At 40.5% G+C, this 18,109-nt stretch overlaps 1 protein-coding gene across 2 annotated transcripts in view; it reads right to left on the bottom strand.

Moving 5' to 3' along the window:
* PDE9A (phosphodiesterase 9A) overlaps window positions 1–18,109 on the bottom strand; it is an 851,735-nt gene that overhangs the window by 509,919 nt on the left and 323,707 nt on the right. For both annotated transcript variants that reach the window (XM_044072227.1, XM_044072229.1), the window contains one exon: window positions 5,542–5,626. In XM_044072227.1, the coding sequence (XP_043928162.1) occupies window positions 5,542–5,626 (85 nt within the window). The remainder of the gene's footprint in view (window positions 1–5,541; window positions 5,627–18,109) is intronic.

The raw sequence follows: 18,109 nt of genomic DNA, 5'->3' as shown, positions 1-18,109 counted from the left end.
TGCTTATTTGATTGGATAACTTGGGTAATAAAACACAAATAAGTCATCATACAGTTAAGCACAGAGAGTTATTGCTATGAGCTACTGTTGAACTACATATTCCAGTCTAGGGTTTGATTCCCTCAGTCTCCACTTCCAGGGACATGTGTAACACTGATCTATCACCAAATCAGATAGTGCTATCAGAGCGACTCTGTATGCTGAGTGGACTTACCAGGTTAATACAAGAAGATAAAGGGACTGCAGACATTGTCTGAAAAGGCTTCAGGAAGACACCCAGCAGCTCAACACAAGCTAGTGAATAGATGAGACAGTCTTTGAGTGTGGTGCATGGTGGTAATGTGGCAACAACAACACTGCCTAGATGAAATGACTTGCAGATGACAGTAAATGGAATCACTCAGATAAAAGGGTGGTAAATGACTGGATGCTACACAGGGCAGGACTGAGATCAGTATTTTCTAATGTATATGGAAGTGACATTACAGAAGATATGCAAGGAAAATGTGCACTGATGTATACAATAGCTCTGACAGACAGGAAGGTGTGTGAAGGATAGAAAGAGACTTGGCAAGATAGGAGGAATGGTCTAAACACGGCAGTATAAATGTTGTTTAAAAATGCAAATGGTCTAATGGCTTTACAATAATGGCTTGAAAAAGGCAATTTATATAGCCTTGGTTTCAACCCTTTTCTTTTGTGAAACTGAAAATTTACTTATTCAAAATGTTTTTTTATTTTGATTCTCAGTGTTATTTACAACTGAAACAGACAGCCATGGGTGTATCATTTGCACCCATTTATGCAGATTTATTCATGGGCTGTTTGGAAGAACAACTGATTTATGGTTCTACTCATAATTTATTTATATATGCAATGGACATCTGGCAATGTTATCTGGATGACTGTTGGTTGGTGTGGAGCTCTGATTTAAGTGATTTGTTGGAATTTGTACAAGATCTTAATGACAACACATGGGGCTTATAACTTAGCCTCAATAACCATCAGTCACAAATTTATTTTTTAGTTGTATTGATGTTACTAAATGTAATGATGGTATGATACAGACTACTTTATATAGAAAACTGTTCCACGAAAACTCTTTTTTAGAAGCACTCTGCTGTCATACAAAATATATTACTGACAACATACCTTTAATTCAATTTTATAAAGTCAAGAGGATTTGTTCAAGCAGCTAAGATTATCAATCATGTTCAGAAGAGATAGTTAAAAGGTTTATGGCTAGGGGCAGCTATAAAAAGATTGCTACAGATGGCAAATTAAAGGTTAATACCAAAATCAGACTTGAATTATTCCAGTATTCTACAAGACAAACTAAAACTGTATTTTGGCTTTTTCACGGTTAGGGGTCACCGCAGCGGAAGAACTCCAGTCCGCTAATGATTGGCAGTGAATTTTTACAGTGTCGAGTTGCCAGCCCGGTGTCCAACCTTCAAAGAAGGCACACCCACACTCGCTCGCATCTACCTGCATGTCTTTAAATTCACTCGACCGCGGGGAAGACATGAAGACTCTGCACAGAAGGCGCACCAGCCGAGAATCGGCAGTTCTACAAGAATTCTACAAGACAATCTAAACTGATTAATTATTTGGCATTTAGTCCTACTTTTGGTTTTAAAACTAGGTTGTTTCAGTCTTTGATTCACAAGCATTGGGATACTTTATTATTGGATAAAGAATTAATTAATATTTTACCTGATGCTTGCAAATATGTTTATACAAGGGGGAAACATTTAACTAGCCATTACAAACATATGAATAATCATAGGTTTCTTGATGGTCAACAGAAAATGTTGTTTGGAATTGAAGCAAAAGTAATGGTTCCCTTGTGAGCATTGTTCAGATTGCAAGGTGGTTGGGAAAAGTATTACATTTGCTTTGGCAAATGTGTCTAAAGTATTTGATATTAATTCATTAATAACATTCAATACTGAATGCTTGATCTATTTGGTTATTTGTACAGCTTTTTATGTGGGAAAAACTCCTGGACATTTCAAAATTCATAATTTTGAATATTTGAGTGACGTCAGCTGTAAAAGTGAGACTAATGGGCTTTACAGACATGTTTTGAAACATCCAGGGACTTCCTTTATTTTTATAGGAATTGAAAAAAAATGGCATTTTCATAGGTTCATAGGTAGGTAGGTACTAGGCTATTGGCCCAAAGGCCTAAGTAAGCCTAGCCAACAACGTTCCCTGGCTTACGCCACCCAAGAAAGTTATTTTCCTGTGCCCCTGTCGAGCAGAACTGATGGTCTAAAATAAGGAGAATTATTGGATAATCAACTTTGGTGGGTTGTTTTCTTCCTAGGTTGAATGAATTATTTTAATATGTAGTGTAAGTGGTTTATATCTGTTTGTTATATTATGAATGTGAATCATTTTTATTTTCCTGGATTCTGGCTCCTGGATTCACTCTAGTCCTCTTCAGCACATTGGGTAATGAATGCCCTTCAGCACTCATTGCTTCCGTAGCAGGTACAAGTTGTATGGGATTGGGTTGCTAGCTAGAGGCCTGACCCTCCTCAGAGGGTGCACCACACACTCACACCTAGGGCCAATTGAGAGTGTCCAATCCACCTACTGTATGTCTTTGGAATGTGGGAGGAAACCGGAGCACCCAGAGGAAGCCGACAAGAATGCAGGGAGGACATGCAGATTCCACACAGAAGGCACCCCAGCTGAGAATTGAACTGGTAAACCTCTTGCTGTGAGGCAACCGCACTAACCGCTACATCACCGCACTGTCCCATTTTTATTTTAACATAGATAAAACTGGGGATGTAATTATTTTTGAGGTATATATATATATATATATATATATATATATATATATATATGTTTTTCAGCTGACATTGATCCATCAATCACATCAAGGTGTCATTGTTATTGAACTCTACATGTTTATGTGTTTTGTATAACACTGAAGTAGACATATTTGCTGAAACCAGTCTGTTTGTTTATTTGTAGCATTAAATTTATGTCTAAAGACTTGTGTTTTTAATATTATTTGGTGCTATAAGTTTTAAATGTAACAATGGGATTACTCATATGAGATGGTCCACAGGAAAGCAAACATTGTTACAGTGTGGCAAAGATGGCGGGAAGCATGCTGGCATACATACTAACAACTACAAGTAGGAAAAAAAAAAAAATTATTATGCATCAACTTAGGTAGTTGGTAAGAGCCCCATTTAGAGAACTGTTTATAATTCATTTTTGCCTAGGAAGAGACTGATGTAGTACACATAGTGGCAACACAACAATGCATAGTTTTCAGAATGACTACAAGAGCTTAATATTTACACTATTAAATAAATAAGGCAGAAGTGGAATATGATAAAAATATGTACCTCATGGCAAGCTGTGGCATTGAATGACAAAAAGATGACACTACATGAAGATACAAGATGAACATAAGGTGCAAGGCTCAAGGGATATGTAAGAGTATTTTTCACACAAAGGGTGGAGGACCATTGAAACAAGTTATATTAAGGGGTAGTAGCATTAAAACAGTGACATAATTCAGTAATGCAGGGGACACACACACAAAGCAAGTCTTGTGCTGAGTGTAAGTAACGTTGGTTATCTACAACTGACAGTCTATGTCAGTATGTTGAAACCATTTCTGCTAAGAGGGTCAGCAGTGTAAATTTTGGATGTTTCAGCCAAAATATATTATCAATGCAAATAGGACAAGCTCTTTTATCCCAAGTTCTAATGACCTTAGTGTTAGTTATATAATTAAAGGATTTGTAGGGGGGCATAGCCTCTTGCATGATGGCTTTGACCCCCCCCCCCAGAAAGAATACATCAATATGCTCCACCTTTGATTTAATTTCTTGCATTTGAATTCACATAAAGTCATGTAGGATCTTCAGCTTATCCAAACTTTTTGGGCTAAGTGGTCCTTATCTGTCAAAAAAAAACTGTTTCACTTCATAAATGTAAACTTCTCTCTATCCCCAAGACATAAAATTTCTTCAGTGCATCTTTCCTGGCCAAGAATAATTAATTGTGCTTACAATGCTCAGCATAGTTCCAGGAATCAGCATACTTCATCGGCACCCTGAGAGTTGAATAGAAACTTTAGAATCCTGCACTACAGTTTACAGTTTTTGAGATGGGAGCAAGGAAAACATGAAGTTCTGGATAGTATTTCACTCACTTGACCACTTGCCTTCACTGCGATTCATTTTAATGTTTAAGTGGCACTTATATATTAACTTATGCTGGGGTAGAAGAAAATGTATTTGACTGTGACCTTTGTGACCAGACACTTCACTGTGACAGTATGAAACATCTTTAAAGAAAAGGAGTGCTACATTTCTGTGGGGAAAAGCTATGCAAAAGAGTTGCAGCTGATTTAATCCTAATTATTAACTCAGACTTCAAACAGTCATCATTCACTTGTCCTGCAAAGACCCTTAATTCATAGTTTAGCTGACAGGCTATCATAACCATAGCTAAGTCAGCAGACAGAACACAATTTGCATATCTAGTTATCAGCCAAATTATGAATTATGCTAACATCTGAAAAATATCATACAGTAAAGTACAACTCTTCCATTAGAATCATAGTCTGTGTTGCAGATATTTTGTAGACATTAATGATTAGCCTTTCTATAAGACAGTCAGAATTTATAGAACAACGTGAGCAAATGTATTTTAAAAGTTATCACAATAAAAATTCTGAAAATTACTCTGATTGTTAGGGCTCTAATGGAAAATCTTAAGTACTTTCAAATGCCTCAAATTGCAGAGTAAGTTGTGGACAAGTCAAAAAACACCTTCATAAACTGCAGATAACTGGCTTAGGTAAATAAATATTATTTTGCATGAATGACAGATCAATGTAATGTTTGTCTAACATAAGGACAAATGGTGCTGATGTCTCATTTGACATTATTAGTGACAAACCGTCCTCATTTCTCCTAACTGGAATTTGACACTACTTAGACATTCTTTTATATATCTAGCACAAAATGGCCATGCTTAGGATATTACATTTACATTCCTGTGAAGGATTAGAACTTCTGTAATTCAACTCATATTACTCACCAAGTATGGGCATCTTATTTTAAATAAATAAATAAACTCATATTACTCACCAAGTACGGGCATCTCCCCCTTCCCCAGCATGAATCAACACATTTTTAGTTTGATAGTTCAGTTTTTGTGTTGTATGCTGTGTGACAGCTGTCTGTGTGTGTGTGTGTGTGTGTGTGTGTGTGTGTGTGTGTGTGTATGTGCGTGCATAGGCTGGGACAACTTTTTTCACCTTATAAATAAGACACAAAACTGAGTAATAATTATTAAACATATTTTGCTTTATATGTCAGATTTTTCTGAGTAAGAAACCCTGGCTTAAGTATGGATTTGCACAACTTATGATTTATTAGAAAAATACTACTTACTTTTGGAATACTGACACATACAGTCTATGCATAAAGATATAGTGTAAAGTGAAAGCGGTTTTACAGTTTCAGTTTGATTGAAATCAAAAGTGACAAAACTTACCTGCTACTTCTAGCAGCCATTTCATCCCGTAGCTTCTTAATGTCACTTCTGCATTTCTCAATCTCAACTACCTTCAGTCCTTCCACTGTGAGAAGGCAAACAACTGTGTTACTATGGAGAAACTGGATAGACCTCTTCTTGGTAATTGTGCAGGTTTCTAAAAGTTCAGTTGTGACAAGGTCACCTGGCAAGCTATATGAGGTGTGCTGTTATAAAGCTGTTAGACCAACATGCTCACAAGACGAGACAGAATTCAGAAAATAAAAGCACCTTATAAGTGATTAAAATACTAAAACAATTGTGTTACTTGAAAGAGTAATGAACACTCCTCAAACCTTGTCCTGAAATGTGATATCCAATAACCTTTATGTTTTTTTAAAGAAAGAAAATACGTTATTGAAAGTGCTGCTCTCATTAACTTGATGAAAAAATAAAAAATGTACAGACTGAACATGTTAAAACAGCAGAAATACAGTTAAACATTACATTTTTCATCAATTTGATGCATAGAGTTTATTTTTTAGAATGTGTGCTCAAAGGCACTGGAACCCTGAAAATGCTCACGATAAGAAATAGTAACAAAAATGTTAATACCTTAATGTTAACCTTGATCCAACGACTAAAATGTTATAGTAGCTACAAAGGCTATTGCTGTGCATGTGATATGATTTATACTAGAAAGTTAACAGAACTTGGTGCACCTGTTTAGCAAAATGTGTTACTCCTTAAGATATTTATGTGAAGAAGGATCATAATATAATCAGCAGGAGATGAGGAGCATTATCTTGTGAGATAAGGTGGAAGAGAACAGTGGTTTGCCCACCAGTTCCAGTATAGAAAAATCCAATTTGAAAACATTTTGGCTTGTTAAGCAATGGTAAAGGTGAAGGGAAAAAATGAAAGATTACTTGGCAGGGTCATTGCCAAACTGTCTCAGAATTACCTGGCTGATCCAAGAAGTATTGCTGTAATGAGCCTCATTGTAGGTTTTGCAACTAACAATGTGGCTTTGCAGTAATTAAAAGATGTACATATATGAGAACAAAGTACTAGTATAGTCATTCGATGTGGCCATCTAACATATGTCCACAGGAACAAAAAGAAATGCAGGGCTGATTCTGCCCTATTCTTGTAGCTAGACAAGGACATCTACATTTCTCACTGACTGCCCCTCTTTAACCTCTTTCTTGCAGTCTCATACTATTTTAAAGCATCTACATCTCCCAATGACTGCCCTTCTTTAATCTCTTTTTTTTTGCAGTCTCATGCTCTTTAAAAAACTTTCTTGGTGTATTCTGTTTAATAGCATATTCAGGGAGAGCTCTCCATTCCTCACCACTCTAAGTGTGAAGTAAAATTTTTTCATACCTGACGTGAAGTATGTCTCTTCCAGATGCAACCTGTGTTTTCCTCTTTAGAGACATATACCACATATCTCTGTGCAATCATATGTGTTAAAATCATGTCATCTGGTTACTTTTTTCTTTCTAGTGTTTAAAGCCTTTTTTACATATGGAGTGGACAGCCCAATTTTAAAAAAAATGCTCATCTAAGGGCATGTTTCAATTTTTAATTGTAAAGATTTCTAAATTCAGATTTATGTTTTCAAGACTGCACAAAGGAATCTTCTAGAAGCCTTTCACTATAGTTATCAAGGCTACTTTAATGGATGTCTCTCACTAAGGAGCCATTGAATTAAAAAAAGAGTAACACGAGCATCTTATGTTTATGAATGAGAAGGATCAGCCCTTTTGTTCTGGTGGCATCACCTTCCACTGAATCCCCAAAACTTCAGAAGACTTTAACAGATTCTGGTTCAGCCAATGGATGCCCAGTCTTCATAGGTAGCTATAGCAGAAACCTAGCAGCAGTCCAAGGGCCAGTAGTCCTTTTTTTTAGCCAGGGTTTAGAGTTTGGGTGTAATTTCCAGGGTTTTCGGTGAAACAAAGGGTATCCCATTTTCTTTGGTCTCCTCTGCAATCATGTCTCCCAACCTACCTCACTTTTACTTATCAAGGAGGTCAGCTGAAAATCACCCTTTACCAAGTGGACTGGAAGGTGATCTCTTCTGACATTTAGGTAAGAGAAATTGTTATCAAGGTCTATACCTTGAAATGTTGTTAGCTGCACACATTGGCTCATCCTTTTTTTTGGATACCCCCAACTAGAGATGGCTAACCTCCTTACAAAAGCAGTCATTCAGTACATAGCCAGAGGCCTATAGATAACCAGATATGATATCTTGCTCTTTTGGTTCAAAAGACAATTGGAGTATGTAGTCCATTTTGGATCTAAGCAGCCTCAATAGGTCAACTGCCCCCAAAGGAAATTCCATGTGCTCACCATTCAATCATTAATGCCCCTTTAGTGCTCAGAAGACTGGATGTGGTCTTTGACTTCTGGGACACCCATACACACATCAAGATGAGGAGGGGGACCAACAATACCTAATCTTCCAAGGAAGATCTAATTATATGGTGAATCGCATGCTGAAAATGTTTGCATCAGTGTGTTACCAGTCCTACTTATTACTAGTTCTACTTGTCGTGTGGTATTTGGGTATTTTTCTTTAATTGACTGGGTCTTACTTAGTCATCCAGTACATATACCTAAATGTGAGATGTTACATGATATTATCAGTGAGCATTTGTCTTTTCTGTTAACTAATTATGTCTCAGAAAACATAAGTCTGCTAATTCTGTGTATTTTCAATCATTAGCAGATACCGCTAAAATATTTTCTAAGTGTTAGAAAATTTTAAATTGGCATATCACATGTTTAGCAAATTCTTTTCATACTAAGCTTAGAATTATTTTCAAAGATGGTAGATAATGTCATGGATGAACTGACCTTAGTTAGCAAGTCAAAACATTTGCCATGTTTAGATAAAGCATGAACACAGGCAATTACAGTGAAGAGATCTCTATTTAAACAATGTCTGAAGGGCAGATCACATTAGAATTGGCTTCTATTTGCTAAGCAACAAAACTATGTTAAACAATGGTGTAAAAACTGGAAAATGTTTATTTGGAGATTAAAGTCAGAAATTAAGCAGAGCATACTTCCAAAGTTTGGAAACCAGTACACAAAATGTTAAGAAACAGGGTGTTATCTCTCTTTAAAATTGTAGAGCAGAAAATAATATTACTGAAATAGGCAGTGCTTTTAATCAGTATTTTATGGGTGTAGACAATAACTCCTCCCATTTCAATCTCATTTGCTCACTCAACTGAGTATAGTGAGATCATTTGTGAAGGACTACCCTCTTGCTTCTTTGATTTTGGACACTCCTCCCAGTCCCATCTCATCAGCTCAGTCGACTGTGTACAAAGAGAGAGAGAGCATTTGGGAAGGTCAACCTCCTTCGTTTTTTAATCTTGAATTATCTTCTGTTTCTCCCTCTCCACTTAAAAAAACTACACTTAATTCAGCTGATTTTACTGTAATTGTGTTCTTCCCACTTTATTACCTTATTTTGCTTTGCTGTATGCTCTTAAGTGTTTTTATTCTGCTGCATTTATTACTGCTTGTTAGTAGCCTGATTAAATTTATTTATTACTCTAAGCATCTTAGTTTTGGTTTTAGCACTTGCGCTTCAGGCCAGTTTCTTTACATTTAAGAAGATCTTTGTGGTCTACACTCTTGTGGACAAACCCTTATCAACACCCTCTCTCCATAAGTCCACCCAAGTATTCAGAACACTATGACTGGACAAGTCCAATCAGTTTGTACTGACAGCCTGGTTAACATGGATATACTGAGAGAGTGTAGCAACTGCCTCATGTTTATTAACAGCCCCCTTCTCCAAGCACATAATTCTTCTACTTGCGAGAAATGCATCTACATCAGTAACCTGGAATACATGCTGTCTCGTGCCACAGTCAGTACTCCTGACAAAGAGGGTATTGCCAGCACAAGCACCACACCACTCACGTCACATAGCCAAGCAAAACACACATCCAGCTATGCAGACGTCCTCAATAAAAACTTACCTAAACAGCAGAGACCTCCAAAAAGTACAGTTTTGTACCTACCATAAATGTAGATGTTCGAGTGCTAATACAGCTGCAGTAATCACAGATGGGTTTTCAGCCGTCAGGCGGTCCCTCGGTCGGCCGAGTTCCAAAGTCTTGGTCGGTTGTCGTCGCTTACTCTTCTGACGTCAGTAAGGCCAGAGTATATAAGACACAGCCGACGCCATGTTCTTCAGTCTTTCTTGCCCCAGATGTCAGGTGCCCCCAAAAGGAAGGCAATACATAAATAAGGCTTATCTACATATGCAGGCAATGCAATGTAATGCAAAATCAGTGTAAGCAAGCAAATAAAACATAGCAGGATAACCCAGTCAGGTGGTATGAAGAGGTTGTTAGGCCCCATGCCTTTACCAAGTGGGGAAGGAGGGAGGAAACCTGTACTGCAGCTGTATTAGCACTCGAACATCTACATTTATGGTAGGTACAAAACTGTACTATGTTCATCGTGCATACAGCTGCAGTAATCACAGATGGGTAGAGTCCCAAAGCTATGCATAGGGTGGTAGGTACTATGAGGAACTGGGTTGAGCCAGAATGCCCTGCAAAACAGCAGTGGCAAAGCCTGCTCTTGTTCTGGAGTATAAGGGTAGGTGGTAGTGTTTTGTGAAGGTATGTACAGAACTCCAAGTGGCTGCCTCCAAAATATCCTTAGTAGGAGCACCTCTGAGGAAGGCTGTAGAGGTGGCTGTGGCCCTGGTGGAGTGAGATCTGATACCAGTAGGGACAGATTTCCCATGATAGGAATAACAAAACCGTATGCAGTGGCCAATCCACTTGGAAATGGTCTGTTTGGTAACTGGTTTCCCTTGAGCCCCTACGGCATAGGACACAAAAAGTTGTTCTGATTTCCTGAAGGACTTTGTTCTGTACAAATAATAACGTAGCTGCCTATGGATGTCTAAAGTGTGAAGCAGCCTCTCCCCTTTGTTTTGAGGGTTAGGATAAAAGGTAGGTAGGTGTATGGCTTGATTTAAGGCTACCCTGGATACCACTTTTGGCATAAAAGATGGGTTGGTATGAAGGGAAACCCTGTCCTGATGGAAGATGAGGAAGGGCTGCACCGCCATGAGGGCCTGTAGTTCAGAAACCCTACGAGCTGAAGTGATGGCCAGAAGGAAAGCTGTTTTCCAGGACAAATGTTGCAGATCTGTTGAGGCAGCAGGTTCAAAGGGAGGCAATGTTAATTTTTCTAGTATGTAATTAAGGTCCCAGGCTGGTATTGGTTGCTTCCTTGGAGGTCTTATATTCTTAGCCCCTCTGAGGAACTGTCGTAAGAGTGGGTGAGAGAATAAAGGAGGCTCCGTGTTGAATTCTGCAGAAATGGCTGAGGCATGTATTTTTATGGAAGAAAATGAAAGTCCACTGTTCAGCAGTTCAGCTAGGTACTGTAAAACCTGAGGCAAGTTCAATTTTCTAGGGTCCTGGCCTCTTTTCTCATTCCAACAGCAAAACCGCTTCCATTTTGCAGAGTAAGCTTTTCTAGTAGATGGTCTTCTGGCCTCCAAAATGACATCCTGCACCTCCTTGGAGAGTAGGGACTGTTGTGGTGTCAAGGAATTTTCCATGCAGCGAGGTTGAGTGTTTTCAGCTGACTGTGAAGAGTTTTGTAGCTGTTCTGAGTCAGTAGAAGAGGCATTAGAGGCAGGGACCAGGGAGGAGTATGTGTTAGGCTCCTCAGGAGTGGATACCAGTGTTGCCTTGGCCAATCTGGAGCAATCAGTATCATCCTCGGTTTGTCTGTTCTTGCTTTCAAAAGCACCTTGGGCAGAAGGGGCAGAGGTGGGAATGCATAAACTGTCCATGCTGTCCAACTGAATGAAAGGGCGTCCACTTTCCAGGCCTTTGGATGAAAGGTCCTTGAACAAAACTTCTTCAGTTGATGGTTCCCGTGGGAGGCAAAAAGATCTATGTCTGGCCTCCCCCACGCTTGGATTATCTCTGTAAACACCTGAGGATGTAACTTTCATTCATGTGGATCTGTCATATTTCTGCTTAGAGTGTCTGCCAGTGTGTTTTCCAGTCCTGGCAAGTACTGTGCTTGAAGTTCGATTTGTCTTTCCAGAGCCAAGTTCCAAAGAGTCATGGCTAGTCTGCACAAGGGGTATGAATGTGTTCCTCCTTGTTTGTTTATGTACCACATTACTGTGGTGTTGTCTGTTCTTATCAGTAATTGTCCTGGATGCAGGAAGTCCTTGAAAGCTGTAATTGCATTTATCACTGCTAGCATTTCTTTGATTGATGTGAAGGTGCTTTTCCTTTTGGGACCATCTGCCCTGAATGCACCTGTCCTTCATGTGCGCCCCCCAGGCATAATCTGAGGCATCTGTGGTTATGACTTGTTTTGCTTGAGGCTTGCAGAATGGAAGGCCTGTGTTTACTTGACATGCTTGGGCCCACCATAGAAATTCCTTTTGCAAACATGGAATTATTGGTATAATTGCTTCAAACTGTGACTGTGTTGAGACCATAGATTTTTTAGGTACCATTGAAGTTTCCTCATATGCAGCTTTGCACATGGGATTAGAAGGATGCAAGATGCCATGAATCCCAGAGCCTGCAGGATTTTCCTTGCAGTAAGCCTGGTACTTTTTGCTAGTGTTTTGAAGTACTGAGATAGTTGCCCTTGTTTTTCTGGCGTAAGATATGCCATCTGGGTGTTTGTGTCCAAGTTGGCACCCAGGAAGGTTATTTTCTGAGATGGTGTTAGTCTTGATTTCTCCTTGTTGATGGTATATCCCAGAGAAAGCAGTAACCATGTCACATAAGCCAGATGTTCCAGTAGTATGCGTTTGCTGTCTGCTTGGATCAGGCAGTCATCCAGATAAGGGTAAATTTGTATCCCTTGAAGTCTGCAGTAGGCAATCACTGATGCCAGGCACTTTGTGAATACTCTGGGTGCAGTAGATAAGCCAAAGGGCAATGCAGAGAATTGATAGTGGATTGAACCTGCAAGAAATCTGAGGTATCTTCTGCAGCTTTGTCTGATTGGGACATGCAGGTATGCCTCCTTGAGGTCCAATGTTACCAGCCAAAACGCCTTGCCCAGCATGGGAAGAAGTTGTTTAGGATGGATAAGTCCAAAATGGGTCTCCAGTCGGTTCCTTTTCTTGGTACCAGAAAAAGTCTTGAATAAAAACCTTGACCTTGTTGGAGTGTAGGTACCTTTTGTATAGCTCTCATGTTTAGGAGCTTTGAAATTTGCAGTTGTGCCTCTGCCCTTTGATTTTGTGGCAGGTTTGGCATGCCTCTCATTTTTGGAAGAGTGTGAAATTGAAATTTGTAGCCTCTGTTTATAATGTCCAGTATCCATTTGTCTGTTGTGACAATATGCCAATTGCTTGCAAATAATGCTAGTTTCCCTCCCAAAGGTGCTGTCGGCTGAGACTTGCTTGGCATGGAAATGAGGGAGTCATTGGGTTTGCTTCCTGTATTGTTGTGCACTTTCACCACCTCTTGGTGCTGGAGATTGCCATTGTCTGCCTGTATATGATCCTTGTGATTGCCCTCTGCCCCTTGTGCGTCTGTATCTGCCTCTTTGGGGCTTGTCAGTGGCTGGAAAGGACCAGTTTTTTGAAGGCCAATTTCTGCTAAAACGTGGTGGTTGGACCTGTAAGAAAGCCTTGACAGTTTGCATAGATTTGGCTTTTTCTTCCATTTTCCATAGTATGTCCTCAGCATTAGTACCAAATAGTACATCCTTTTGTAAAGGAGCATCAAGAAGTTTAGCTTTCACATGATCAGGTAAATTTTGTTCCCTAAGCCAGGCATGTCTGCGAATGACTGATCCTGTAGCAGCTCTACTGGAAGCCTCTAGGGCATCATAACCACATTGTAAGGTGTGTTTACCCACTTGCTCCGCACTATGCATCATATCCTGTAACTCTTTTAAATCTGGTTGTTCAGGTTGAGACATTTTGTTCCTTAATTGTGATAACAGGTACTGTTGATATTTAATCATATGAAACTGACAGTTTAAAGCCCTCATGGCTAGGGTGGCGAGGTATATACCTTTTACCCCACCTTTCTAGAGATCTGGATTCCCTTTCTGCAGGAGTGGATTCTTGGCAGTGGAGGCCTTTAATCCCTTGGGGCCTTGTGAAATGGTTTCAGGGTCAGCATTATGGCCTTTGTAGAGAAATTGGTGAGAGCTGGGTACTCTGTAATACCTATCAGGTTTTACTGGTGCAGGAGGCAGAGAATCAGGGTTAAGGCAAGCCTCCGAATAGACATCATCCAGTACATCCAAAACAGGGGTATAGCCAGAGGTCTGTGCTGAGGTAACCAAAGAAATTCCCTAAGTCTTTTCTTGGAATCTGAAAAGTCTTGGCCTTCCCAATGGAAGTGTTCCCTCAAAGTGTGCAAGGTTTCCCCAAAAGAAAAATCCTCAGGAGGGGATACAGAAGGAATGGACTGTTCTGTATCCGAATCCTCAAAAGGGGAGTAAGAGTGTTCCTCTGCATCAGAATGTTCTGATAAAATGGATCCCTGATCAGAAGAGGGAGATTCTTCCTCCACTCTGGGTCTCTTGTCAGGAGGGGGCTGAGAACCTCTGATAAGAGTAATTAAATCCTCAGCCATTTTAAGCATCTGTTTCTTAGGCATGGGTCCAGAAGATGGGCCCTGTGCAACAGGCCTCGTGGGATGCCTGGCTGCTTTGGATTTAGTAAAAGCCTTTATTGAAACAGAAGATGAGGGCCTAAATACACCATGGGTGGAGGTGGACCTGTCCACATTAGTAGGCTCGACATTAGCAGGGGCTTCGGTTGTAGTTTGGGAAAGGACCGAGGACCCAGCGGTCTCGGGTACAGAGAACACCGCCAAAGGAGTGTCATTGGTAGTCAGGGACTGCAAAGGCGTCTCGCTGAGAACCGGACCACGTGTAGCCTGTTTTGGTGTGGTGTCTGCGGGGACCGCGGGTCTCGCGTGTCGGTCCTTTTCCTTGCGTTTTTTGGACGAAACGGTAGTCAGAGTGTCCGACGACATCTTATAATCAAAAGCTTTACCAAAGTAGTGTTGGGCGAACTCCGCCCGACGCTTGATAGTGCGTTTATTGAAGGTAGCGCAAAAGCGACCGCCCGAGACGTCGTGGTCTGGGCCCAAACAAGGTATGCAACGGGAATGGAAATCCTTATGCGGTATTTGCTTCCCACAAGAAATACAATTATTAACTTTTTCTGACATCGGTCTGAGGCAAGAAAAGTTTCCCCAACGGGGTACTTAGCTTTAAAGAAGACTTCGGTTCCTATTTTTTTTCGTAATTCAGGAGCTGGCCGACCGGCACTTGCGAACTGCTTCTGCTTCGGGCACCGCGCGGCAAAAAAGACTGAAGAACATGGCGTCGGCTGTGTCTTATATACTCTGGCCTTACTGACGTCAGAAGAGTAAGCGACGACAACCGACGCCGGACCAAGACTTTGGAATTCGGCCGACCGAGGGACCGCCTGACGGCTGAAAACCCATCTGTGATTACTGCAGCTGTATGCACGATGAATATCATACTCACAAACATTCCACACACAACACCAAACACTTCATATACAGCAGACAACACACCAATGTCTCACACAGTCCATAAGGCATAACAATAAATCAACACAGCCCATAAGCATAACAATAAACCAAACATACTAGTCATTGGCGACTCAGTTGTGAGACACACCAATGTCCCCCTCACCAGGCTTGACAAGGAGAAGATCACTGTCACTTGTCTGTCAGGTGCCAGAATCCACCACACCATGCATGCACTTAAGTCTCTCCACAACAGGTACAAGTATGACTCTGTTATTGTCCATGTTGGTGTGAATGACTTGAGATGTACCTCATTTGACTATATGAAGAAAAACATGATTGAGCTTTCAGAGTATGTGTCCCAGGCAGGTATGACCCTATCCATAAGCAGCATCCTACCTTCATCAAGAATGATACCACAATACCAACAAAAAATAATTGACTTACTTTCTGGTATCATTCTAAGGGGATCCAGTATCTGTCTGCCTGGGATGACATGGTTGACAGGCCTTGATGCTTTTTCAGAGATGGTCTCCACCTGTCACTCCTGGGATTCCGGATCCTGGCCAAGGATCTTGCCTCCCCTATTGTGCCTTTTTTAGACGATGTCTCAAAGATAAATCTTCCAACATAAAAGATCTGTCAAAAAGCAAATTAAAGGTCATGCTGCTTAACGCTAGGAACCTTAAACTGAAAATGCACTCACTGGAGGCTCTCCTCACACTGAAAGATGCAGACATCTGTGTGGTTAAGAAAGCTTCATTCTGGGCTGCAGAGAGCACCCCTGCCTTACCAGGCTATACCTCATTCCACACATTCCGACCCCAAAATGAGGTCGGGAAGACTAAGGCTGGTGGAATCTCTATCTTCATTAAGGACAGGCACACCTCCAGGCTGGTTTGCCAGCATGATGCACTGGAACTACTCCAGGTGCAACTTACAGTTGTCAAGACACCCATCCAAGTTATAGCCAGCTATAGACCCCCCCCCCCACCATGACTCAGGACACCCACTCCTACTACCTGGACCTACTTGACTCCATCAACGTGCCCCCTAACACCCTGATTCTTGGTGACTTCAACTACCGCACCATAGACTAGATGAACTATTCCTGCACTCACCCAATGATTCCTTGACTTCATCAGTTCTAACGCACTACACCAGCTTGTCTTGTCCCCTGTGATGATAGGTGAAGGCTAGTGAAGATAGGTGAAGGCTGCCAGCCTAGCCAGATAGATTTGGAGATAATTCTGTCATTTGTACATATTAATATAAGCCACAGGTTTGTCTCTTAAATGTGAAAAGACTGCTGTTAGATGTGGAACTGCAAAAAAAAATTAACAACAGTGCACTCTGCTTGCAGAAAGCTGACCAAGTAAAGCATGTTGTGACCCTTTGATCTAAACACACTGCCAAAATATCTAAATGAAGGCATTCTTTTTGTTTTAACCAAGAGTTAAATTGTTAGATTTAAACATGCAAATATATTTTTATTGCTCTGCTTCCTGACTAGCTGGAAGACAACAAAAGGAGATGTTAAGAATGTAAATGTAGTTTCCGTTAGCCTGGGAACCCAGGGAAGTGTGAAGAATAATGTAATGTGATCCAGGAATGTGATTTTAAAAACAGAAAGAATCAGAGAGCATTAAGTATTTTTGTCTGGACCATCCAACTTATCAGCACTCTGCCCATGTTCTATATGTAAGTTTTTCTTAGACTTGTGTTTTCTCTTAGAAATAGCTAGAAACTAGAAAGATTAGACTGTGTTTTTCTGTGATGTCAGAACTGTACTACTGAATTATTTTAAGTATTTCTCTGTGATCTTTGAACTCTTGACTAGAACTGTGTAGTAAAAAGTATTGTCTTGTGTTTTATTATTTATTATTAAATATTTTAAAACCTTTCAACTATGGCTGTTTTGTGTAGCGATAAGTTAAGCTCTAAGAATACATTGCATGTATATAGTGATCCTGTACCAAGTCACTCTAATAAGCCTTGACTGTTTAGTTATACTACCAATTGGATAATAATATTGCACACTAATAACTGGGCACCCTTTTAAGGGCCTTTGAATAGCTGATAAATATTAGCTGGATGGTGGCAGTGATTTCTACTGTATAGTCTGGGAAAAAGGGGCACAGCTGGAGAGCCTGTGCCAGCCTTCCCCAGGAGTGTCTGTGTGGTTCTATTAACTCTTCTCAAAGTGTATGTGTGTATGTGTGTCAGCTACTTGGCCAGGAACACAAAGCACTGGTTGGACAGAGAGGGTGCTGGAGGTTTTAGCTTGCCTACTAGGCTGAGATCTGGACCCTATAGCTGTGCCAGTGGGGAGTCTTATTGGGGACCTGGAGAGCAAGGGAGTGACCAGACCCAGACTGACTGTGATCCCTGTGTGCTCTTAAGAGAAATGGCACTTTACTTTGTGTATTTGTTATCCTTTCCTCCTATATGTGATGCCTCTCACTGGTGTTAGTGGTGAGGATTGAGGCTCCTTGATTGCTGGGCCAGGGCATGGGCGTCACATCCCACACAATGGGAGATAGCATTTTAGACTTAATTCTTACCAGCATGGGTGACTGCTGTACCACTCCCATAGTATGTTCTTCCCTGGTGAGATAAGATCATCAGTCTGTCTCATTTGAAGTTTCTATCCCACCTAACCCCCCACAGCCATAACCAGGCTAAAAAAGCTTCTCAAAAGCCGATTACAACCTCCTAAGGGAGAGTATCAGTAGCTTCACACCACCATTCCCCTCAGAGGATGCAGACAACTATGCTGAACAGTACACCAATGCAGTATACAAGCACCAGTACAACTGCATGGACTCACCCATACCCAAAAGAACTAAAACCTGCTCCTCATGGTAACACAAACCTGTCTGGTGGACATCCTCTATCAACAGGCTTTACAACAAAAGAAAGAAACTGTTGTCCAAGGGTAAAAAGGAACAAACTACAAATTAGAAAAACTCCCTCCTTAGCATCAACAAGCAAATTAGATCATTAGTGAAAACCTCCAAAGCTAA

This window comes from Protopterus annectens, chromosome 5.part0 (genome assembly GCF_019279795.1).
Source record: "Protopterus annectens isolate FY-2018-M chromosome 5.part0, PAN1.0, whole genome shotgun sequence".
Taxonomy (NCBI): domain Eukaryota; kingdom Metazoa; phylum Chordata; order Ceratodontiformes; family Protopteridae; genus Protopterus; species Protopterus annectens.
This window is presented reverse-complemented; position numbering and strand designations above follow the sequence as displayed.